General features: G+C 52.7%; 1 protein-coding gene across 16 annotated transcripts in view; it reads right to left on the bottom strand.

Annotated features, from left to right (window-relative positions):
- Positions 1-18074, bottom strand: part of SDCCAG8 (SHH signaling and ciliogenesis regulator SDCCAG8) — a 257776-nt gene that overhangs the window by 2042 nt on the left and 237660 nt on the right. For 8 of the 16 annotated variants that reach the window (XM_055235059.2, XM_063613496.1, XM_063613499.1 and 5 more), the window contains 2 exons: positions 8788-8914; positions 8051-8200 (listed from right to left, as the gene is read on the bottom strand). In XM_055235059.2, the coding sequence (XP_055091034.2) occupies positions 8135-8200; positions 8788-8914 (193 nt within the window). In that variant the 3' untranslated portion in view covers positions 8051-8134. The remainder of the gene's footprint in view (positions 1-8050; positions 8201-8787; positions 8915-18074) is intronic. The other 8 variants (XM_063613489.1, XM_063613493.1, XM_055235058.2 and 5 more) reach the window with 1 other exon arrangement.

Below are 18074 nucleotides of genomic sequence, written 5' to 3'. Positions count from 1 at the left end.
ATGCTAGGATGACTGAATACAAAAGGGATAAGCATAAATCTCAACAGATTAACACTTCAAAAGAAAAACAACTCAACTCTTGGCTGGGCGCAGTGGCTCACACCTGTAATACCAGTGCTTTGGGAGGCTGAGGCAATAGGATCTCTTGAGTCCAGGAGTTTGAGACCAGCCTGGGCAACATAGTGAGACCTCATCTCTACAAAAAAATTGTAAAAATTAGCCATGTGTGGTGGTGCACACCTGTAGTCCCAGCAACTCAAAAGGCTGATGGAGGAGGATTGCTATGGGCCAGAATTCAAGGCTGCAGTGACAAATTTTGGGTAGAAAACACACCCACATACACACAGTACAGAATAGGCGTAAAGACCTGAAGTAAAAGAAAAATGTGTTGCAGGATTTTTTGATAAGCTCCAGGAAACAGGCATTTCTCATGATGAGTCTACGTAATGCCTATGGGCTCCCAGGCTACCTAGCAATTTATCATTATCGGAGCTGTTCCAGAAACAGGTGACTTCCTAATTCCATGGGCCTGCACGGGGGTGACACAGATGTGCGGGCCTCACCAGGAACCAGTCGAAGTCAGCCTGATTCCTTCCTGCAGCAGATCGGCCATGGCCATCTGCATGGGCTTTGTATTTCCTGCGGTTCAGGTGAGAAGCCCCATATCCATCCCCACTTTCACACTGTCGAACTTAACCATTCACTGCGCAACTCCCCGTGCCTACAGCCGTGCCTGACCCATGGTGAGTGTTCAGTCAGTACTGGAGGGCTGGATAATTTATCCTAGGAGGTCACCGTTTTGTCGCCTCCATTTGCTGACTCTTCGGTAACACACATTTCTCTGACTGAGACAGAAGCGTTAGTTACAGCCCACATCTGGCTTATCTGCCATTAGGGATATCCACGATGCTTATTTCCAGAAAGTCCTATCATCAACACCACAGTGACCATGGTCTCATTGTCCAGGAGAGAAGAGCATGCGTATGCCAGTGGGACATGAGCCCTCAGCCAGTGTCTCCTGTCCTTCTGCCCTTCCATTTGTCATCATGGCCCTTGCTGTGGCCCTCCTGTGGCTGTCCTGCAGCTTAGAGGGGGCCGACAGGGCACCCTGGCCACTGCTCCCCTGCTGTGCTGTCCACAGGTGGTGGAAACGTGCCCCCATCTGCGGGCACACAGCTGCTAACCCATTTTCTTTGTTCTAATTTTAAATCCTATTGGAGTCTTCTCTCCACAAACCCTGCCTCGTTTATTTCTGAAGTTTGTTAAGTTCTGAGTGTAAGAAATCAGTTGCTCTGGGTGACCTGAACCGTTCCCCAGGCAACCACACTGTGGGGTCCAGCCAGCCTTTGCTGCTGCTTTGTTCCCAAACCAGCCAGAAAGGCCAGAAGTGGCAGCCCAGGGAAATGGTGGCACCCCTCGCCCCTGCTCACGGGAGACCTGCCCGGGCTTTGCACTTCATTCTCTCCATGGGTGGCTCTAGCCCACCCTTCTGAAGGTAACATCCCCCCACCCCCACCGCTATCCGCTCTGCTCACTGGCATGCTGTCTCTGGCCAAGTCAAAACACGGTCCTGTTCCTTGTGTGCCTGGCAATAAAGCATCCATTTGTAGCTGGAGAGGGCAGACCCCTCCCCCCACCTCCATCTGGGGCATTTCAAAGCTGGCCCTGAGTTGACAGAGCTCCAGGGCAGCCCCTGCCTCGCTTGGTGGCTCGCCTCCCGCCTCCGCCTCGTGTTCTGGGCACCAGGGCTAGGGCTCGGCAGCTGTTGCAGCCAGGCCCGGCTCCGCCCGCACCCGCTTGGGGACCTGCCCCCATCCACACATCCTGTGGCCTGAGAAGTTCATTTCCCTGCCCAGCCACTTCCCAATTCCATTCACTTCATTTCTCTGGGCCTTATTTTTCTATCTGTACAAAATGGTTATTTATCTCAAACGGCCCTTTCAAGCCCACAATGATCTCAGCACTAATCCTGTTGGTTTCATAATCATCTGTGCTGGGCTCTGGGTAATATGAGGCACTTCCTTTTAAAGGGAAGCTGGATCTTTTTTCTTTTTCTCTGCCAGAAATCAAGTGACATGGGAGCTAACACATGTCTCTGAAGCGACGCAGAGCTGAGATTCGAACCTAGGCAGTTTGACCTCAAAGTCCAGACTCTCCCATGCGAGGTTCTCCTGCTTGCTCTGGCAGATGAGGGGCAGCCAATTTGACATCTACGGAATTAAGCTGCCAAATTGAGAAGGCAACCTGGATGGAATAAGCCACGTGAGCTCTGGCTTGCCACCAACGCACTGAGGAGAGAGGTGTCCTCAGCATGCTGGGCAGAAGTTGTGGAAACGCGGCTTTGGAGCAGGACCGCCCACCTGTTAGAAGGGAGCACTCCTCTACAGAGCCGAGGGGCAGTCGGCCACCTTCAGGCCCCTGCGGCCCTGCTGTCCCCAGCACGGTGACTGAAGTTCTCGCTGAGGGGCCTCATGCCCTCCGGGTCAGGCCTTTCCAGGAACTTGGCTCTGCCAGCTGCAAAGCAGGCAGGAGCTCACGGTTAAGGCCATCGCCGGGCAGCGGCCATTCTTCCCTCCTGGCTGCCCGGCTGGGCCTCTGACAACAGCAGCCACACCGCAGTCAGAGTTCAAAGCCCTCCTTCCCTTCCACTGCAGGGCTTGGCTTTGCTGCTTCTGGGCTCCGAGAAAGGAATGGGGCCATAGAAATCAGAGAAATGGAAAGGTATCCACAGAGAAGGCCACCTTGCACACATGAGGTGGGACTTTCCGTAAGACAGCATCTCGAGCTGGACTTGGCGGGGAGAGGGAGGCAGCCCCACACAGGCCAGGGAGGCCCCAGCACACATGAGGCCGGGGTGGAGGCCCTGACTCTGCAGTGCCGCCTGTCCTCCCCAGGGCACACCCAAGCCCAAGGGTTCCTTCCCAACTGTGGGGTCTGAGTTTGTCATCTTCCAGCTTTCTCAAGTCCCCTGAGTCACGAGAACTTCCTCTACGCACAGGCAGGTCTGTGTTTTATATGAACCATGTTTCCATGGTAAATAGATTTTAAGAATTCCCAAAGGACAGACAGTGTCACCAACAGCAGAGAGTGGAGCCTCTGGCTGCCTCATGTTTGAAAGTGTTAAAAATAAAGACAACACTGACATTTGGGGTTGTAATGTGACGGAATTACAGTCTTTTAAAGGCAAGAACCACTTATCTACACTACATGTAATATTCAGTGTTTTGTTCACTTGTCTAATTGGATTAAAATATTTAGCTCCCTTTAAAATCTTGATTGTGAATTTATATTGTGAAATGTAATGTCTGACTCAGGAAGCAATAAGTAGAGCGAATGTATCTGAAGGAATATAAAATTCAATTGACTTTTCTCCCATGATTCTTATTCTGAAAGTACTCACTCTTGGACAAAGTGAACTGTTAACGGAAGAGCAAGTCTGGCTAAAATGAAGCCCTATGCGCGTTTCAATATTAATTATACACAGGGTGCTCAGTCAAAAAACAAAAAGTTTAACTGTCTGCTGTTGGAGGTGTTTGGGGAAGTTTCTCCGAAGGTTGCGAGATGCTTATGTTAGACATGCAGCACCCGGGGTCTCATGTCATTCTTTAAAAACACTCAGGCAGCAGGGAGTTAATGACATTTTAGCTGCATATGTTCGAGTTTATTTAAAAAAATATGCAAGTCACTTTGGTTGACAGTGTCTTGTACACAGTTTTGAAAGAATCAGGGCAAACTTTAACAGAGTCAGTTTTTATTTGAGAAATATTTTCTGGGAATGTATCAGTGTTTATTTTTGAGACTGACAATTCGGGTGAAAATCAGGATAAAAACAAAAAAACAACAATTTGGTTGAAATCAAATTGTTTGTTTTCATCTATTTAGAATTCTTTTCAAAAAATCTTGGTTCAGGAGGAGGCTCTTTAATTTATTTTATTCAATGTATTTGCTGTTCTATTCAAGCACCATCTGTCTTACAGGTAGCTAACTTTGTGGTGGCTCCTAAGTCAGCTGGGTGAGGCCCCCAGGGCTCCTGGAAGGACCACAGTAAATTAGGTGACACCTCCAAGGCCTACCATGGGCAGCCTGCAGCAGCTCCACCTTGCAGCCAGGCCTCCCTCAGCAGGGAGTCTTGCTCTCCCAGAGCTGTCCCTTTTCTAGAGCCTCCCTTCTCCCTTTGCTTCCAGTCGCAAGGGGCCTTTCCTGCCTTCAGCATCTTCTGTGTCTCTGTGTCCCCTGCTTGTTTTCGGCTCTCTTCTATGAGTCCTTTGGTATAATGAGATAATGTCGATGATCTTGAATATAATCACATATGGCTGCTGGATCCATGCACAAGTTTAAATCAAATTAGAAAGTAAATTCACTGCCAAGAATGCTTAAAAGTCATAGGGCCAACTGATTAACCACTGACAAGTCAGTTTCCGACTCTGTTTTCTAAACTGTAAGTGATTCATATGAGGGGACTAAAAGGGAATCACTCCCCAGATTGAACACTGCAGACAGAACCAAGCAGCCTGCTCAGGATACGACGGCTACCAGAAAATGCAAGTCAGCCGAAACCGTATTCATTACCAAATAAGCAAGCAGACACAGAAATCATCCTGATGGTTGAGACCATCCTCTAAGTGGACAGACAATTTCTGTTTTCTGCTATCCCAGATGCCATTCCCCTCCAGACTCATGTTTCCTCACCAGCCGGCTCCAACCTTCCTAGCCAGATGTTAGAGCCCCCAGGCTCTGGGTCGCAGACCCCTGACCCTGCTCCAAGCTGTCAGGCCCTGCCCAAACTCCCCCGAGACCCACTGCCCTCACCCCGAATCCCCCTCCCCCCACCCCCACCACCAAGGTTGCAGCCTCCCCCAGCCAGGGCCTGCCTCTCAAGAAAAGGCTAGAGTTTGACTACCCAGCTCAGGCTCAAACAAAAGACAGGCCAGGGTGTGTGTCTGGAGGCCCCGCCCCTCTCGGAATACAGCGTGTGGGGAACTGAGTCCAGGCAAAGCGGGGCTAGTGCGTCAGTGTCTGTTTCTCCACAAGGACAAGTAAGAGCCATTTCATGACATTTAAAAGCCATTTTCTTGAAGTTGCTTCCCCCAGGTGAGGCAGGAGATCAGTGATGCCATTATTTGTAGTCACCCTAAACTAAGAACAAGCCAAGAGGCTGGGCAAAGTGGCTCACGCCTGTAATGCCAGCACTTTGGGAGGTCAAGGTGGGCAGATCACCTGAGGTCAGGAGTTCGAGACCAGCCTGGCCTACATGGAGAAACCCAGTCTCTGCTAAAAATACAAAATTAGCCAGGCATGGCGGCAGGCACCTGTAATCCCAGCTACTTGGGAGGCTGAGGCAGGAGAATTGCTTGAACCCAGGAGGCAGGGGTTGCAGTGAGCCAAGACCATGCCATTGTACTCCAGCCTGGGCGACAAGAACAAAACTCATCTCAAAAAAAAAAAAAAAGAAAGAAACACAGTCGGGTGCGGTGGCTCACACCTGTAATCCCAGCACTTTAGGAGGCTAAGGTGGGCGGATCATTTGAGGTCAGGAGTTCGAGACCAGCCTGGCCAACATGGTGAAACCCCGTTTCTATTAAAAATACAAAAAAATTAGCTGGGTGTGGTGGTGGGTGCCTGCAATCCCAGCTACTTGGGAGCCTGAGGCAGGAGAATCACTTGAAGCCGGGAGGCAGAGGTTGCAGTGAGCAGAGATTGCACCACTGCACTCTAGTCTGGGTGACGGAGCAAGACTCCATCTCAAAAAAAAGCCAAGAAATGAGCCGAGAGCTTGAGCCAGTGCCTTGAGCCCTGCCCACCGCAGACAGCACCGGGGAACGGGGAGGATGGGGGTTCTCGTGGCCAAAAGCATCCATGTGGCAGCTACCACTACCAGGGGCTCCCTCTGCCAGCCATGTTGTTGTGAGTGTTTCAGAATTCAAGCGGAAACAATTTAGAATAATGAAGCCTGCTAACAGGCTAGACACTTCCTGTCGGAGGCCACAGGCCAGCCTGAGCCCCACCATGGGGCAGCGGGGCTCAGGACCCAGGACAGGGAGTGAAGGAAAGGGGTGGACTTTGCTTTGGAACCACTGCCCAACCCATTCTCTTCTGGGTGTTAAGTGGACAGAGATGATTAGAGTTTGACATGCAAAATTAAGTTAAGCTTAACTCATCCAGGCTGAGAAAATGGAAGCCTTTAGTTAAACCATCTCTAACCCGGACATGAGGGCAGCTCTAACCCTCACCTGTCCAAGATCTGGACCCACAGGCCACTCCAGGAAAACAGAGAGGGTGGCTGAGCACTCCGGAACCCTCAGGCGGCACCTCCTCCAAAATACCTGCTCCAACCCACAGCAGCCTCGCCCACATCACGGCTCAGCAGAAGCCTAACTCACAAGCTGATTCCATGACAAGAAGGCATCGCAGAGGCTGAAGCCCACTGACAGCCCCTACCTAGAGGTGAAGGCCAGGCTTAGCCAGAAAAAGCGGGCTCTGGGTTTAGATATTCAGCAGAGAGCTTGCAAACCTGGATCCCTGCCTCCTCTCTGACCACTAGTATTTGCAACTGAAAGCCAACATTCCCTCTACCAAATTTCTTTTGTCATGTTCATATTAAAATAACTCCAAGTGTAATATTTGAATCTGAAAGGCCGCTTTAGAGATGAGCCAGATGGGCCAGTATCAGATAGCACAGGATGGGCAAATCATTGCTGTTGCTTCAGGCAAAAGAAGAAAGACCTGCTAGTTTTTCTGAGGATTTTTTGAGGTTTGGGGTTTTTTAATGCGTTTTGTGAAAATTTTGCAACTCATTTGGCAATAACCAGATTTTTAAAGCCCTGGAAGAGGCTTCTAAGCATCGGTGATCCATGTTAAGATCTAAGTGTGCTGTAAAGCAGGCAGATGGGGAGTTAAAAGGCAAAGCCCACGTTCTCCTGATCTAGTCCAGAGCCCAAAGGAAGCTGCCGTGTGCTCCAGCTTCCACGGAAGACTCGCCACAACCTGAGGTCTGACCGAGTTCTTGGCTTTAGACGCCAAAGATTCACTCATGCCAGGAGTCACGGTCCCTCCCTCCTATGTGACAAGAGCCCAGTCACCTGCCAGGAGACCCAGTGGCCCCAGTGGCCCTGATCTTTGGCTAGCCAGGCCTAAAGCAGGTGCTGCTGGGGCCCTCCCTGGGCACCTGCCCACAGGGCTGGGTTCTGGACTGGGTCTGGTGGAGGATGAGGGGGTCATCCTGAAAGCGAAGGGGAGGGGAGTGGCACTGGTCCCACGGCTGCTGCTCTGCAGGCCTCTCTGCCTTCCCTGAACTTCTCCCAGGACGCTCTGAAGATGAGGGAGAAAGGAAACACCCTCACAAGTCCTCAGCCTGTGTGCCCAAGGGCCTGTGGGGCATCGTGCCTGCACTCAGCACGCCCAGTAGCCCGTGAAGCCAGGCGTGCCCCATGCCCACTGTGCAGAAGAGAAACTGAGCCTGGAAAAAGGCTTAAGTTACTTGTCTGAAGCGGGGGTGGGGCCTTCAGCACAGTGACACAGCCTGGAATAATTTTTTATTCTTTCCAGCTCCAAATACTTTGAAGGTTTTCAAAATGTACTGTCCTCCAGAATCATCCCAACAGCTTGGCAAAATTCAGGTTCCAGGGCCCTGCCATGGAGCGTGCCAGGTGAGGCCTCGCCTCCTACATTAGCTGTGGCAGTGCGGCTGTGGCTCGGCTTGCTCATTTACTGTGAACACAAGTTTTGCAGAGGGATTTTGGACCGAGTGGGAAAAGTCAGTATTTACAGGTTCCTTGAACACAGGGTCATTTTGTAAGGAGAATGAGACTCTTCTTCGTTTTCATTTCCAGATGCATTTTTCATATTAATCATTCCAAGCACTTACTGCCCGAAGTCCCCAGGGCACCCACAGAGCACCTGGGTGCAATCCTAATTAAAGGCGGAGGCCTTGGTCAGCCCACGGACCTCATTATCCTAACAAACTGCTTGATGGGGCAAAATGCACAGCCTCTCTGACAGGAAGAGAAGCGATTTAGAAAACAAGAGGTTTCATACTGCGTTCCAAACTCACCGGGACACTTTCCTTCCTCCCTTTTCCCTGCTGGTGGCCCCGGATGTAACCTGAATGGGGAAAGCCTCAGCTGTGGAGTCAGGCTCAGCTTCCATTTGCGGTGCCCCTACTTGCCAGCTGTAACGCTTGTCTGGGCCTCAGTTTCCCTATCTAAAACATGGAGACAATAAAGTCAGCATCGCCTGCTTCTTCAAGGGTGAAGGGAATTAATGCATATTCTGTGTGTAACACTGCCAGGTGCTCTGCAAGCACTCAAGATATTAGCCCAGCAATCAGTCAGCTAATTTAGGACGAGATGCCTGTATTCCATTGAAGACGACTTTGCTAATTGGGAACACCTCTTTCCTCAACCAATTCAAACCATACACGACCTTCAGAGGCAGCTCAAGGCCACCCTCCGCCAAAAAGCCTGTTCTGCCGCCCACGGCCGTCCTCCCGCTTCTCCGTGCTCTCGCACCCTCCGCGGCCTGCACGGCGCAACTGCGCACTCGGTGTGGTTCCTTGATTCGCGGGCCTGGGTGTGTTCACCTGCACGGACTTTAACTCCCTCACCAGGACGGGCCCATGGCTCCGCCTCTCTGGGTCCTGCACTGTGCCCAGCAGTCTTCAGGACCTCCCTCCCAGCTTACTGCTAACCGATGTGATCCGTGGCAAAGCTGGCCTGTTGAGGTGCATAAAAGACCCACCTGTAGACGCCCGCCCAAGGACTCCCACCTGCGCCGCGTTCTGCACAGTACCTGGGTCCGCAGCCGGTCCACCTCTTCCGACAGGCTCTGCCTCTCCAGGAGAAGCTGGTTCTGCTTGCTGAGGAGCTGCACCAGCTGCTGGGCTGTGGCCTGGCTGTGCTTATCCAGCTGCCTTAGCCTGGAAAAAAAATCCACCGCAGAATTAAAAAGGGATAATGTCAGCCTTTCAACAGGCCCAGGGGCTGTGTGTATCTGAGGGAAGCCCCTGATAGGGAACCAGGAGCAGGACCCCTAGGGTGACCCTGAGGTGCCAGGGTCTGGCTAGCAGTGGGCCCTTGGTACCCACTGTGTGAAGGTAACATTCTAGCAAATGTGCGTGGGAACTGGGAGCCATCTCAGTACACTATCAATTAGAAAACACGCAGATAAGTGGGGTAAGTAGAAGAAAAAGGAAACTTTGAACTCCCAAGCAGAGGTCAAAGATGCGGGGCCTAAATGCCGCCATTGTTCAGCTGGAGAGGTCTCTGGCAGGCTGAGCAGACGGCCGCCCCGGCTGGGGACGTGGGTGAGGGCCGTGGAAACCTGAAGTTAAGGGTTTTCCATTATTAATCACTCAGTCAATCACGAGCTCCGGCATCGCTGACCAGATGTCTTTAAAGATCCTAAATTGGTCATTCTGCTCATGGGCGCCCCTCTCCAGACTTGCTAATTCACTCAGACCATTATCCTCATCTGTCCACAGTCGGCTTCCTACAGCCAGCAGCACAGTCACTCATGGAACTCTTGGCTTTGGATTACGTTTGGAATTGAACGACTACCCACAAGTGTTCTGGAAAGAAGCGAGATGTGTGGCCTGCCTCACCGTCCTCACCCATCAAAAGCACCAGCAGGCACGTTAACTCGGATTCTCACAAGGAAACGGCCATTAAAGCTCAAGGTGCATTTCAAACTCCAGGTACCGGGCCGAAGACCTCGTGGGCCGTTCTGCGGACTCCGGCCTCTGGCTGCCCTCAGTTCGGGCTCTCCTGGGACTCCGAGCACAACTGAACATTTACACGGCCGCATGTTTGGGCCTTCCGGTTGGGATAGGTTCCTTTACAAAAAAGGCCGCACAGGTGGGCACAGGTACCACTGCCCCCTGGGAAACCCGGCGATGGTCGGTACCCGCCTCCCGCGCTGCTCGGCCCACACCCTCCCATTTCCCCGCGGCTCCCCCGGCCCTGCCCCACCGTCCTTCTCGGCCCCCGATGGATTTGGCTGGAGTCTTTGGTCAAGGGACCCGAGCCCCCAGCCCCGGCCCTTCCCCAGAACGCACCATGACTCCCTGTTTTCAGCCACACCCAGCGTTGTCCGGGTCTGCGGGGCGCCCTACCTGTGTCGGGGGAGGCGGGAGCAGCAGCCTAAGGCCCCCGCCCAGGCAGAGCCGGCACTACGCATGCTCCCAGGAAGCTCCGCCCCCCCGGGCTGGGCGCCTCCGACTGCCACGCCCACAATTCCGCACCACCACCCCCCTTGCCTACCCCCACAAGGGCCTCCTGCTGCCCGCAGGTTCTGGAGAAAGTGTAAGGACTCAGGGACGCCCTGGCGCCTCTTTCGAGCCTGGGCAACAGCCAGGCCCTACCCTGCCTCCAGGATCAGGCTGGCCTCAACAGAACAGCAAAGATCTGGAGTGTTTCCCTGTGTGTGTGCTGTATATATATGGTGATGCTCCAACACCCCACCCCATCCTTCCCTCTGATCTTGGAGGAAAAGTAGGTTTCCTTCTGGCGAAACCTAAGGCCATCGCTGCTTTGGGAAGCCTCATCCGCCCCTACCCGTCCCCATCACGCTGGGGCTGAGGCAGCCTTTCCTGGGAGCTACTCTCAAAGCCACCCAGTGGATCACAGGGGCTCTCCTGCAAGGCCCCGGAGCCCGGGCTGTCCAGAGCAGCGAGCGGCCGGGAGAGAGGAGAACGCCCCGGGCCAGCGGACTGGGGAACCTGCCTAGGCCAACCCTCTGACACAGGCAGGCCGCCACCATTCATCTGAGCACCTGCCCTGCTGTGGGGCCCAGGAGTGGGTCCTGTTGAAGAGACAGAGATGGTAACAGCTCTTTTCCTTGAGAAGCAGACAATCTGATGCTTCCATATTTAAATCAGCGGGTGAAAAACATCATTCGCCCTTGAGCTCTGGAACCCTAAGGTGGCTTTTCCCCTCCAATGAAGGCCTACCCTAAAGTGGCTTTTCCCCACCGATGAAGGCCTACCCTAAGGTGGCTTTTCCCCTCCGATGAAGGCCTACCCTAAGGTGGCTTTTCCCCACCGATGAAGGCCTACCCTAAAGTGGCTTTTCCCCTCCGATGAAGGCCTACCTGTGGAGAGAGCTACTGGCTAAGAGCAACTGAGGTAGTAGCCCCGTGGCTTCCTGCTTGCTTGAAAAGAATGGAACAGAAACATGACAAATGACACCATGACATCGCTGCATGGCAAGAAGGTGCCACGAGCAGCCATTGTCCATGTGGTCCCTTGCCCTGTGCTTGGATCAAATGAGATGAAGGTCCTTTGGACCGATAGGTTCAGTATGTGGTTTTGAACTCCTGAAAAGGGATGGTAGCCCATCCAGGGCAATGGGCAGGGCCAAAGCTGCTCTCACAGCATAAATGCCGGTCATGGCAGGCCACCCTGGCTCCTTCAGTGATGGGGCCAGTTCTGGCCTAGACCTTCCTCCTATGGAGGCCTTAGAACCTGGAGGAGGTTTACTCCAGAGTGCTTTGCAACCTGGGGGCCTGGGAAGGCTATAGCGATTACTGGGGTGGGAAGGAGGAAGGAGACACCACCAAGACCCACTGAATCAAGTGCCTGGGTGTAAGCACCACAGGACAGCAGGGGACCAGTTGACCAGGGTTTCCACACACAGAAGCACCCCTGCTGTGAGGAGTGAGATCCCCCCAGAAGGGGCAGCTCTCCCTTCACAGCTAAGAGCTGAGGATGGATTCCAATTGACTCAATTTTTAAATCAACTTGAAGACTCCCAATATTACAAATATTGGGAAAAGAGATTTGGGTTTTTTTTTTTTTTTTTTTTTGGAGGCAGAATTTTGCTCTTGTTGCCCAGGTGGGAGTATAATGGTGTGATCTCGGCTCACCGCAACCTCCGCCTCCCGGGTTCAAACAATTCTCTTGTCTCAGCCTCCCGAGTAGAGTAGCTGGAATTACAGGTGTGTGCCACAATGGCGGCTAATTTTGTATTTTTAGTACTGATGGGGTTTCTCCATGTTGGTCAGGCTGGTCTCAAACTCCCGACCTCAGGTGATCCACTCGCCTCAGCCTCCCAAAGTGCTGGAATTACAGGTGTGAGCCACCACGCCTGGCCCAAGATTTTTTTTTTTTTTTTTTTTTTCTTGATACGGTGTCTTGCTGTGTTGCCCATGCTAGGGTGCAGAGGTGCTATGTCAGCTGACTGCAACCTCCGCCTCCTGGGTTCAAATGATTCTCCTGCCTCAGCCTCCCAAGTAGCTGGGATTATAGGCTCCTGCCACTGTGCCTAGCTAATTTTTATATTTTTCGTAGAGACAGGGTTTCACCATCTTGGCCAGGCTTGTCTTGAACTCCTGACGTCATGATTCACCCACCTCAGCCTCCCAAAGTGCTGGGATTACAGGCATGAGCCACCGCACCTGGCCGAGATTTTTTTAAAGTTATTTATTTTTGGAAAAGCCTCCAACCCTGCACAAACCAGCCTACCCTCTGTTAATGGCTATTTCATTGCCATCAGTCAGAAGAGATTTCTTAGGGTGTCCTAGACACATAAGCTCTCTTTTCTTTTCCATGGTGGTTACTGCTCTGTCATATTTGTGGTCCTGAGCTCACCTCTTCATCCACCCACAGTTTCAAATAGCACCGTTGATGACTGCTAACACCTACTGAGCCCCTGGGCTCACTGCGCCAGTTACCTGTGTAAATTTAATTAATCCATAAACTACCTGTTAAATTCAATCATTATCTTAATTAAAATTCGGTACAGTCCTAGGAGGTACATGCTAGTATCATCCCCATTTCACAGATGAGAAAACAAGCTGAGATGTTAACTTGCACAAAGTCACACAAGTAATCAGTAGAGTCAAATCTACTGCAGTCAAATCGAGCCAGCGCCCAGGTGTCCTTAACCATTGTTAATGGTAGTTAACTCACTGAGTTAATTCACCAAATGAACCAATCCTTGGTAAACACCTCTCTTCTTTTTTTTTTTTTTTTTTTGAGATGGAGTCTTGCTCTGTCACCCAGGCTGGAGTGCAGTGGCACGATCTTGGCTCACTGCAACCTCTGCCTCCCTGGTTCAAGCAATTCTCCTGCCTCAGCCTCACAAGTACCTGGGACTATAGGTGCGCGCCACCACACCTGTCTAATTTTTGTATTTTTAGTAGAGAAGGGGTTTCACTATGTTGGCCAGGCTGGTCTCTAACTCCTGACCTCGTGATCTGCCTGCCTCAGCCTCCCAAAGTGCTGGGATTATAGGCGTGAGCCACCGCGCCCGGGCAACACCTCTCAAGTACTCATTTAAGTCCTGGGGGCCCATCAAGAATGACAAATGCTCCCGGCTCTCCAGCGGTTCCCGGCCAATGGAGGAGAGACTCACTTGTAAAGAAACATGCTCAACTCAAAACAGGACACTGAGGCATGAAGAGAAATGGCCAATATTGCAGATGAGAAGCCTGGGAGGGCTTGTGCCTGCTTAGACATAGCTTGTCATCATCATATGCTGAGCACTTACTATGTCAGGCGCTGTACTTATTATTTAGCACTCACAATTCCATAAGGCAGGAACTAATTATTACGCCACTTTAAGGTTAAGGAAACTGAGGCACAGACAACATGAATTATTCATTCAAAGTCACTCAGCAGGCAAGCTGGGATGGGAAAGGATGAGTGGGTGCTGTCCTGGCCAGGGCCGGGGCAGGGCCTTGGCACTTGGGGGCGGCACTGCAAAGACCAATGCGTGTCTGGAAACTGCAAGCTGTACAGTGTGGCTGGACCAGAGGCTGCAGGCTGCTCAGAGGGAGGTGACGCTGGACTCTGTAGTCAAACCAATAAGTATGGACTCGGTCCTGCAGGCAATGGCAGTGCCATTTACCAGACAGAGGATGGCAGGAGGGACCGGCCTGGAGTAGAAGAGAAGTTCTGGGGTCAGGGCGAGTCCGAGGTACCTGTGGAACACGCACCCACCAGGCAGCTATGCAGCTTGGGGCTTACGAAGGGCCAAGCTGGAGCTGGAGCTGAGTGGGCCAAACCTGCTGGGAGGCGAGGCCATGAACGTGGGGGCAAGATTTGCCTGGGAAGGGTTGGCAAAGATTGTCAGTGTGAGGAGTTTGTTAAAAATGCAGATATCCGGGCCCGCACCACCCCTGGCAGAGAAGCTCTTCTGCAGTGAGAGGGAAGGGCTCGCCCCAGGATAGGGGTTTAGGAACCGCCCCATTCAAGAGCTGGCAGCGGACAGGAATCCGGCAAGACACTGAGAGTGGGATCCTGGAGGGAGGAAAAAGGGAGATGGGGGTCCAGGGAGGAGACGGGTCAGGGCGGAGTGGCTGGTTTGTGGGAAATGCCACCTGGTGGCGGAGCGCCCTGCGGAGGTCCCGGCCGGGGCAGAAGCCAGATTTCAGGGGCTGGAAGAGAGAGGCTCTTCTGGTGAGGGGCTGGGCTGGCGGGGAGGTCGCAAGACGGGGTGCGGAGGGTGGGAGCCACTGGAGCCGCTGGGGAGGAGGCCCTGGAGGAGAGAGGGGCAGTCTTCACGGCAGAGGACGGCGGACTTCCCGAGGGAGGAGGGCGCCTTAGGCAGAAGACTGAGACCCTCCCGCGGAGGCAAGAGTGGAGGCGGGAGCAGGGGCGGGTCGCGGAGGGCGCTTGTGCTCAGCAGCCTCCAGGATGCCCCACGCAGAGGGCACCACTGTTTGCGAGAAAGGGGACGAGGCAGCAGGGTGGCGGCGGGGAAGCTACTGCGGGGACGAGGGCGCCGGCGGGAGGCAGGGACACGCCGCCCAGCCCAGGGGGCGCGCTCTGTGGAAGACCCGGGCGCCCGCCGCCTCCTCCCCGCGCTCCGCAGCCGCCGCCCGGCGCCCTCCACCTGCGACCTTCACCCCCTCCCCATCGCCACGGGCCTGGACACCTCTTTCAGCGTTCCAGTCTCCGAGCAACTGTCGTTTCGAGAGAGGGCAATTTCTTGTTCTGTGTGACTTGTTTTTAGCCTTTTCTTCTAGGAGGCATTAAGTCATGAACGGGGCGAGGGGGTTTTGCCATCATGGGGCCTGCGGAGTCTGTTTAGGCAGCAGCCTCCGCTGCAAGAAGCCCCCCACAGCCTGCGAACCACACACACCCTCCATGCGGCAGGAAACACAGAATCGCCCGATTTCAGAGTTCAACCCCTAATTCAGACCCTTCTTTCCCCCGCCTTTATCTCATCTTTGCAACAGGCAGGGATTGCATCCAGGGTCCCCAGCATGTGGCTGGTATCTTCACTGTGCTGTCATGGAGCCCTGGGAGCTGTGGTCAGGCCCCATCAGGGGCAGGAAGCCAGTCCTCCTCCCAGGAAGCCCCTGTGCTCCCCGGGCCTCACAGCACAGGGTAGGGTCCAAGGGTCCATGAGGAAGGACACTTGAGGGAGCCTGCACCCAGGCTGGTGTGGCCGTCCTAATCTCAGGGACAGGGCCCATGTCCTTCAGGATCTGCAGATGTACAACTGCCACCCCTGCCTGGGTAAGACTGAGGACCCTGGGGGAGAAAAGCAGCTGCCCCATGCAGGGGTAGAATGGGCAGCACGGGCTCCCCTTCCACGCAAGGGCATCGCCAGGAATTTCAGGCGTGTCAGGGGCAGCAGTTGCCATGGGAACAAACACGCCCGGGTTTCTAAAGGCAGATGCTGATGAAATCACAGGGGACTCATAGTGTGCTGGGCCCAGGCAGATCTCCATTGGTCCAACAGTGATCCTCTGAGCCACACCCTGCAAGCATGATCAGAACCAGCATTTAAAAAAATATGCAAGGCTTCAAGATAAGATGGAGCAAGTGGTGAAATACAAAACAACTTTATAGAGCTGAGTGGGCTGGGGAAAATATCTTATGCAAAACAGAAGCGGTGCAAGCTGCCAGCTCTGGTCCTATGCTTCAGACACTCATTTGCTATGAATACTGTGAAAGCAAGTGAATACATATATTTAAATTTTTTTATGTTGTATGTGATACATACAAAATATATGCAATGTATAAATAAGTTATGAGGTATAATAACCAAATGAACACTTGTGAACCTAGCACCAGCCCCACAGGGCCACTACCAGTGGATTTCTTCTCCAGGCCAGCCCCTTCCTTCCCCAGAGGGGGCCCATACCCTCATGTGTATATGTTTTTCAATGAGAGTTTTTTGCTTCACTGGACAATTCCCCCTGGGAGCTAGCTATGGACTACAGTGGAAGGTTTTAGTTGTTGTTTTGGGGTTTTGTTTTGGTTTTGGTTTTGGTGGTAGTGGTAAAATCCTTTGTTCTGAAATGTTTTCGGACCAGAGCCTCCTCCCTGTGGTCACTCTGACTACAGCAAAGATTGTCCTTCCTGTTAGATAAGTGTTCTCAAAGTGCTTAGACTCACTGTTTCCCTGGGAGCGGCGTCCTCCTCATGGAAATGAAGAACATTTTTCAAACAACATATGGATTTCAAAGGTGCAAATATATAAACTGTAAAATACGCACTCACTTTTCTACTCCTCCCAGTGGCCTCCTCTAATGTTTACTGAGCATTTACTAAATGCCCAACATTGTAAGCATTTTACGTTCCTTAATTTAATCCTCATAACAATACTACACATTACTTTATCATCTGCATTTTATGCATGAGAGAAGCAAGGTGCAGAGAAGCAATCATTTGCCCAAGCGCACACAAGGTAAGGCAGAGCCAGGATTACCTAAGCCACCAAGGCCACAGAGCAAGGCCCACAGTGTGACTCATCACTCTCCTTCTTAGACTCTGTCCAGGTCTCTCACTCCCCTTTGGTCCCATAGTCTCAGGTACCTCTTCCTCCTCCATCAGACCTTCAAATGCTGGTGTGACCCAGGGCTGGGCTCAGCACTCTCCTGACTGGAAACATTCCACCTGCATGATTTTTAAAATCTACACTCATGACTCCAAGTGGAGAAGCCAAGGATCCTGAGCGCTTGATCTCAGCCTCGGGTCTCTCCCCTGCATTTCCAAGCCCACCTCAAACTCGCCACCTGACACAGTGGAGTCATCTCCCAACACTCCTCTCTCTGTGACCCTCTCACGTGGGTGGGACCACCCCTAGTCACCATCCCCATGGCTCAGTCTCCTGGTTCCACAGATGAGCCCTCTAGGCCTTCTGAACCTATCCCATCCCATCCCATCCCATCCCATCCCATCCCATCCCACCCATCCATCCATCCCACCCATCCACCCATCCCACCCATCCACCCATCCATCCATCTATCCATCCACCCATCCATCCACTCATCCATCCATCCCACCCATCCATCCATCCCACTCATCCATTCATCCATCCCACCCATCCATCCATCCACCCATCCATCCATCCACCCATCCACCCATCCATCCATCCATCCATCCCACCCATCCATCCCACCCATCCATCCATCCATCCCATCCAGCCACCCATCCCCCATTCATCTATCCCACCCATCCATCCATCCCACCCATCCACCCATCCCACCCATCCATCCATCCACCCATCTATCCATCCACCCATCCATCCACCCATCCATCCATCCACCCATCCATCCACCCATCCATCCATCCCACCCATCCACCCATCCCACCCATCCACCCATCCCACCCATCCATCCATCCACCCATCCATCCATCCCACCCATCCATCCATCCCACTCATCCATCCCACCCATCCATCCATCCACCCATCCATCCACCCATCCATCCATCCATCCCACCCAGCCACCCATCCCCTATTCATCTATCCCACCCATCCATCCATCCCACACATCCATTCATCCCACCCATCCATTTCATGACCTTCACTCTTGAAGTCCAGCTGCCAGCACTTCACATCCAGGTTCCTACACAGCCTTCTCATAGAGTTGTGTGCTTCCACACGGCCCCCTGGAATCCATACTCCCCGCAACAGCTAGACTAGAAGGATCTCTCTAAACAAAACTCCAGTCCTGCCTCTCTGCTTGATGATTACCTGTAGCTCTAATCCTAATCCTATGAGTGCTGAACTTGGAAATGGGGGACATGGGTTCGAAACCCTATCACAAGCTAGCTATTTTACGTTAAGCCCGAAACTGAGTATCTCAACCTCAGGTTCTCCATTTGTAAAACTGAGAAAATA

This window comes from Symphalangus syndactylus, chromosome 19, assembly GCF_028878055.3.
Source record: "Symphalangus syndactylus isolate Jambi chromosome 19, NHGRI_mSymSyn1-v2.1_pri, whole genome shotgun sequence".
In the NCBI taxonomy this organism is placed as follows: Eukaryota; Metazoa; Chordata; class Mammalia; order Primates; family Hylobatidae; genus Symphalangus; species Symphalangus syndactylus.
This window is presented reverse-complemented; position numbering and strand designations above follow the sequence as displayed.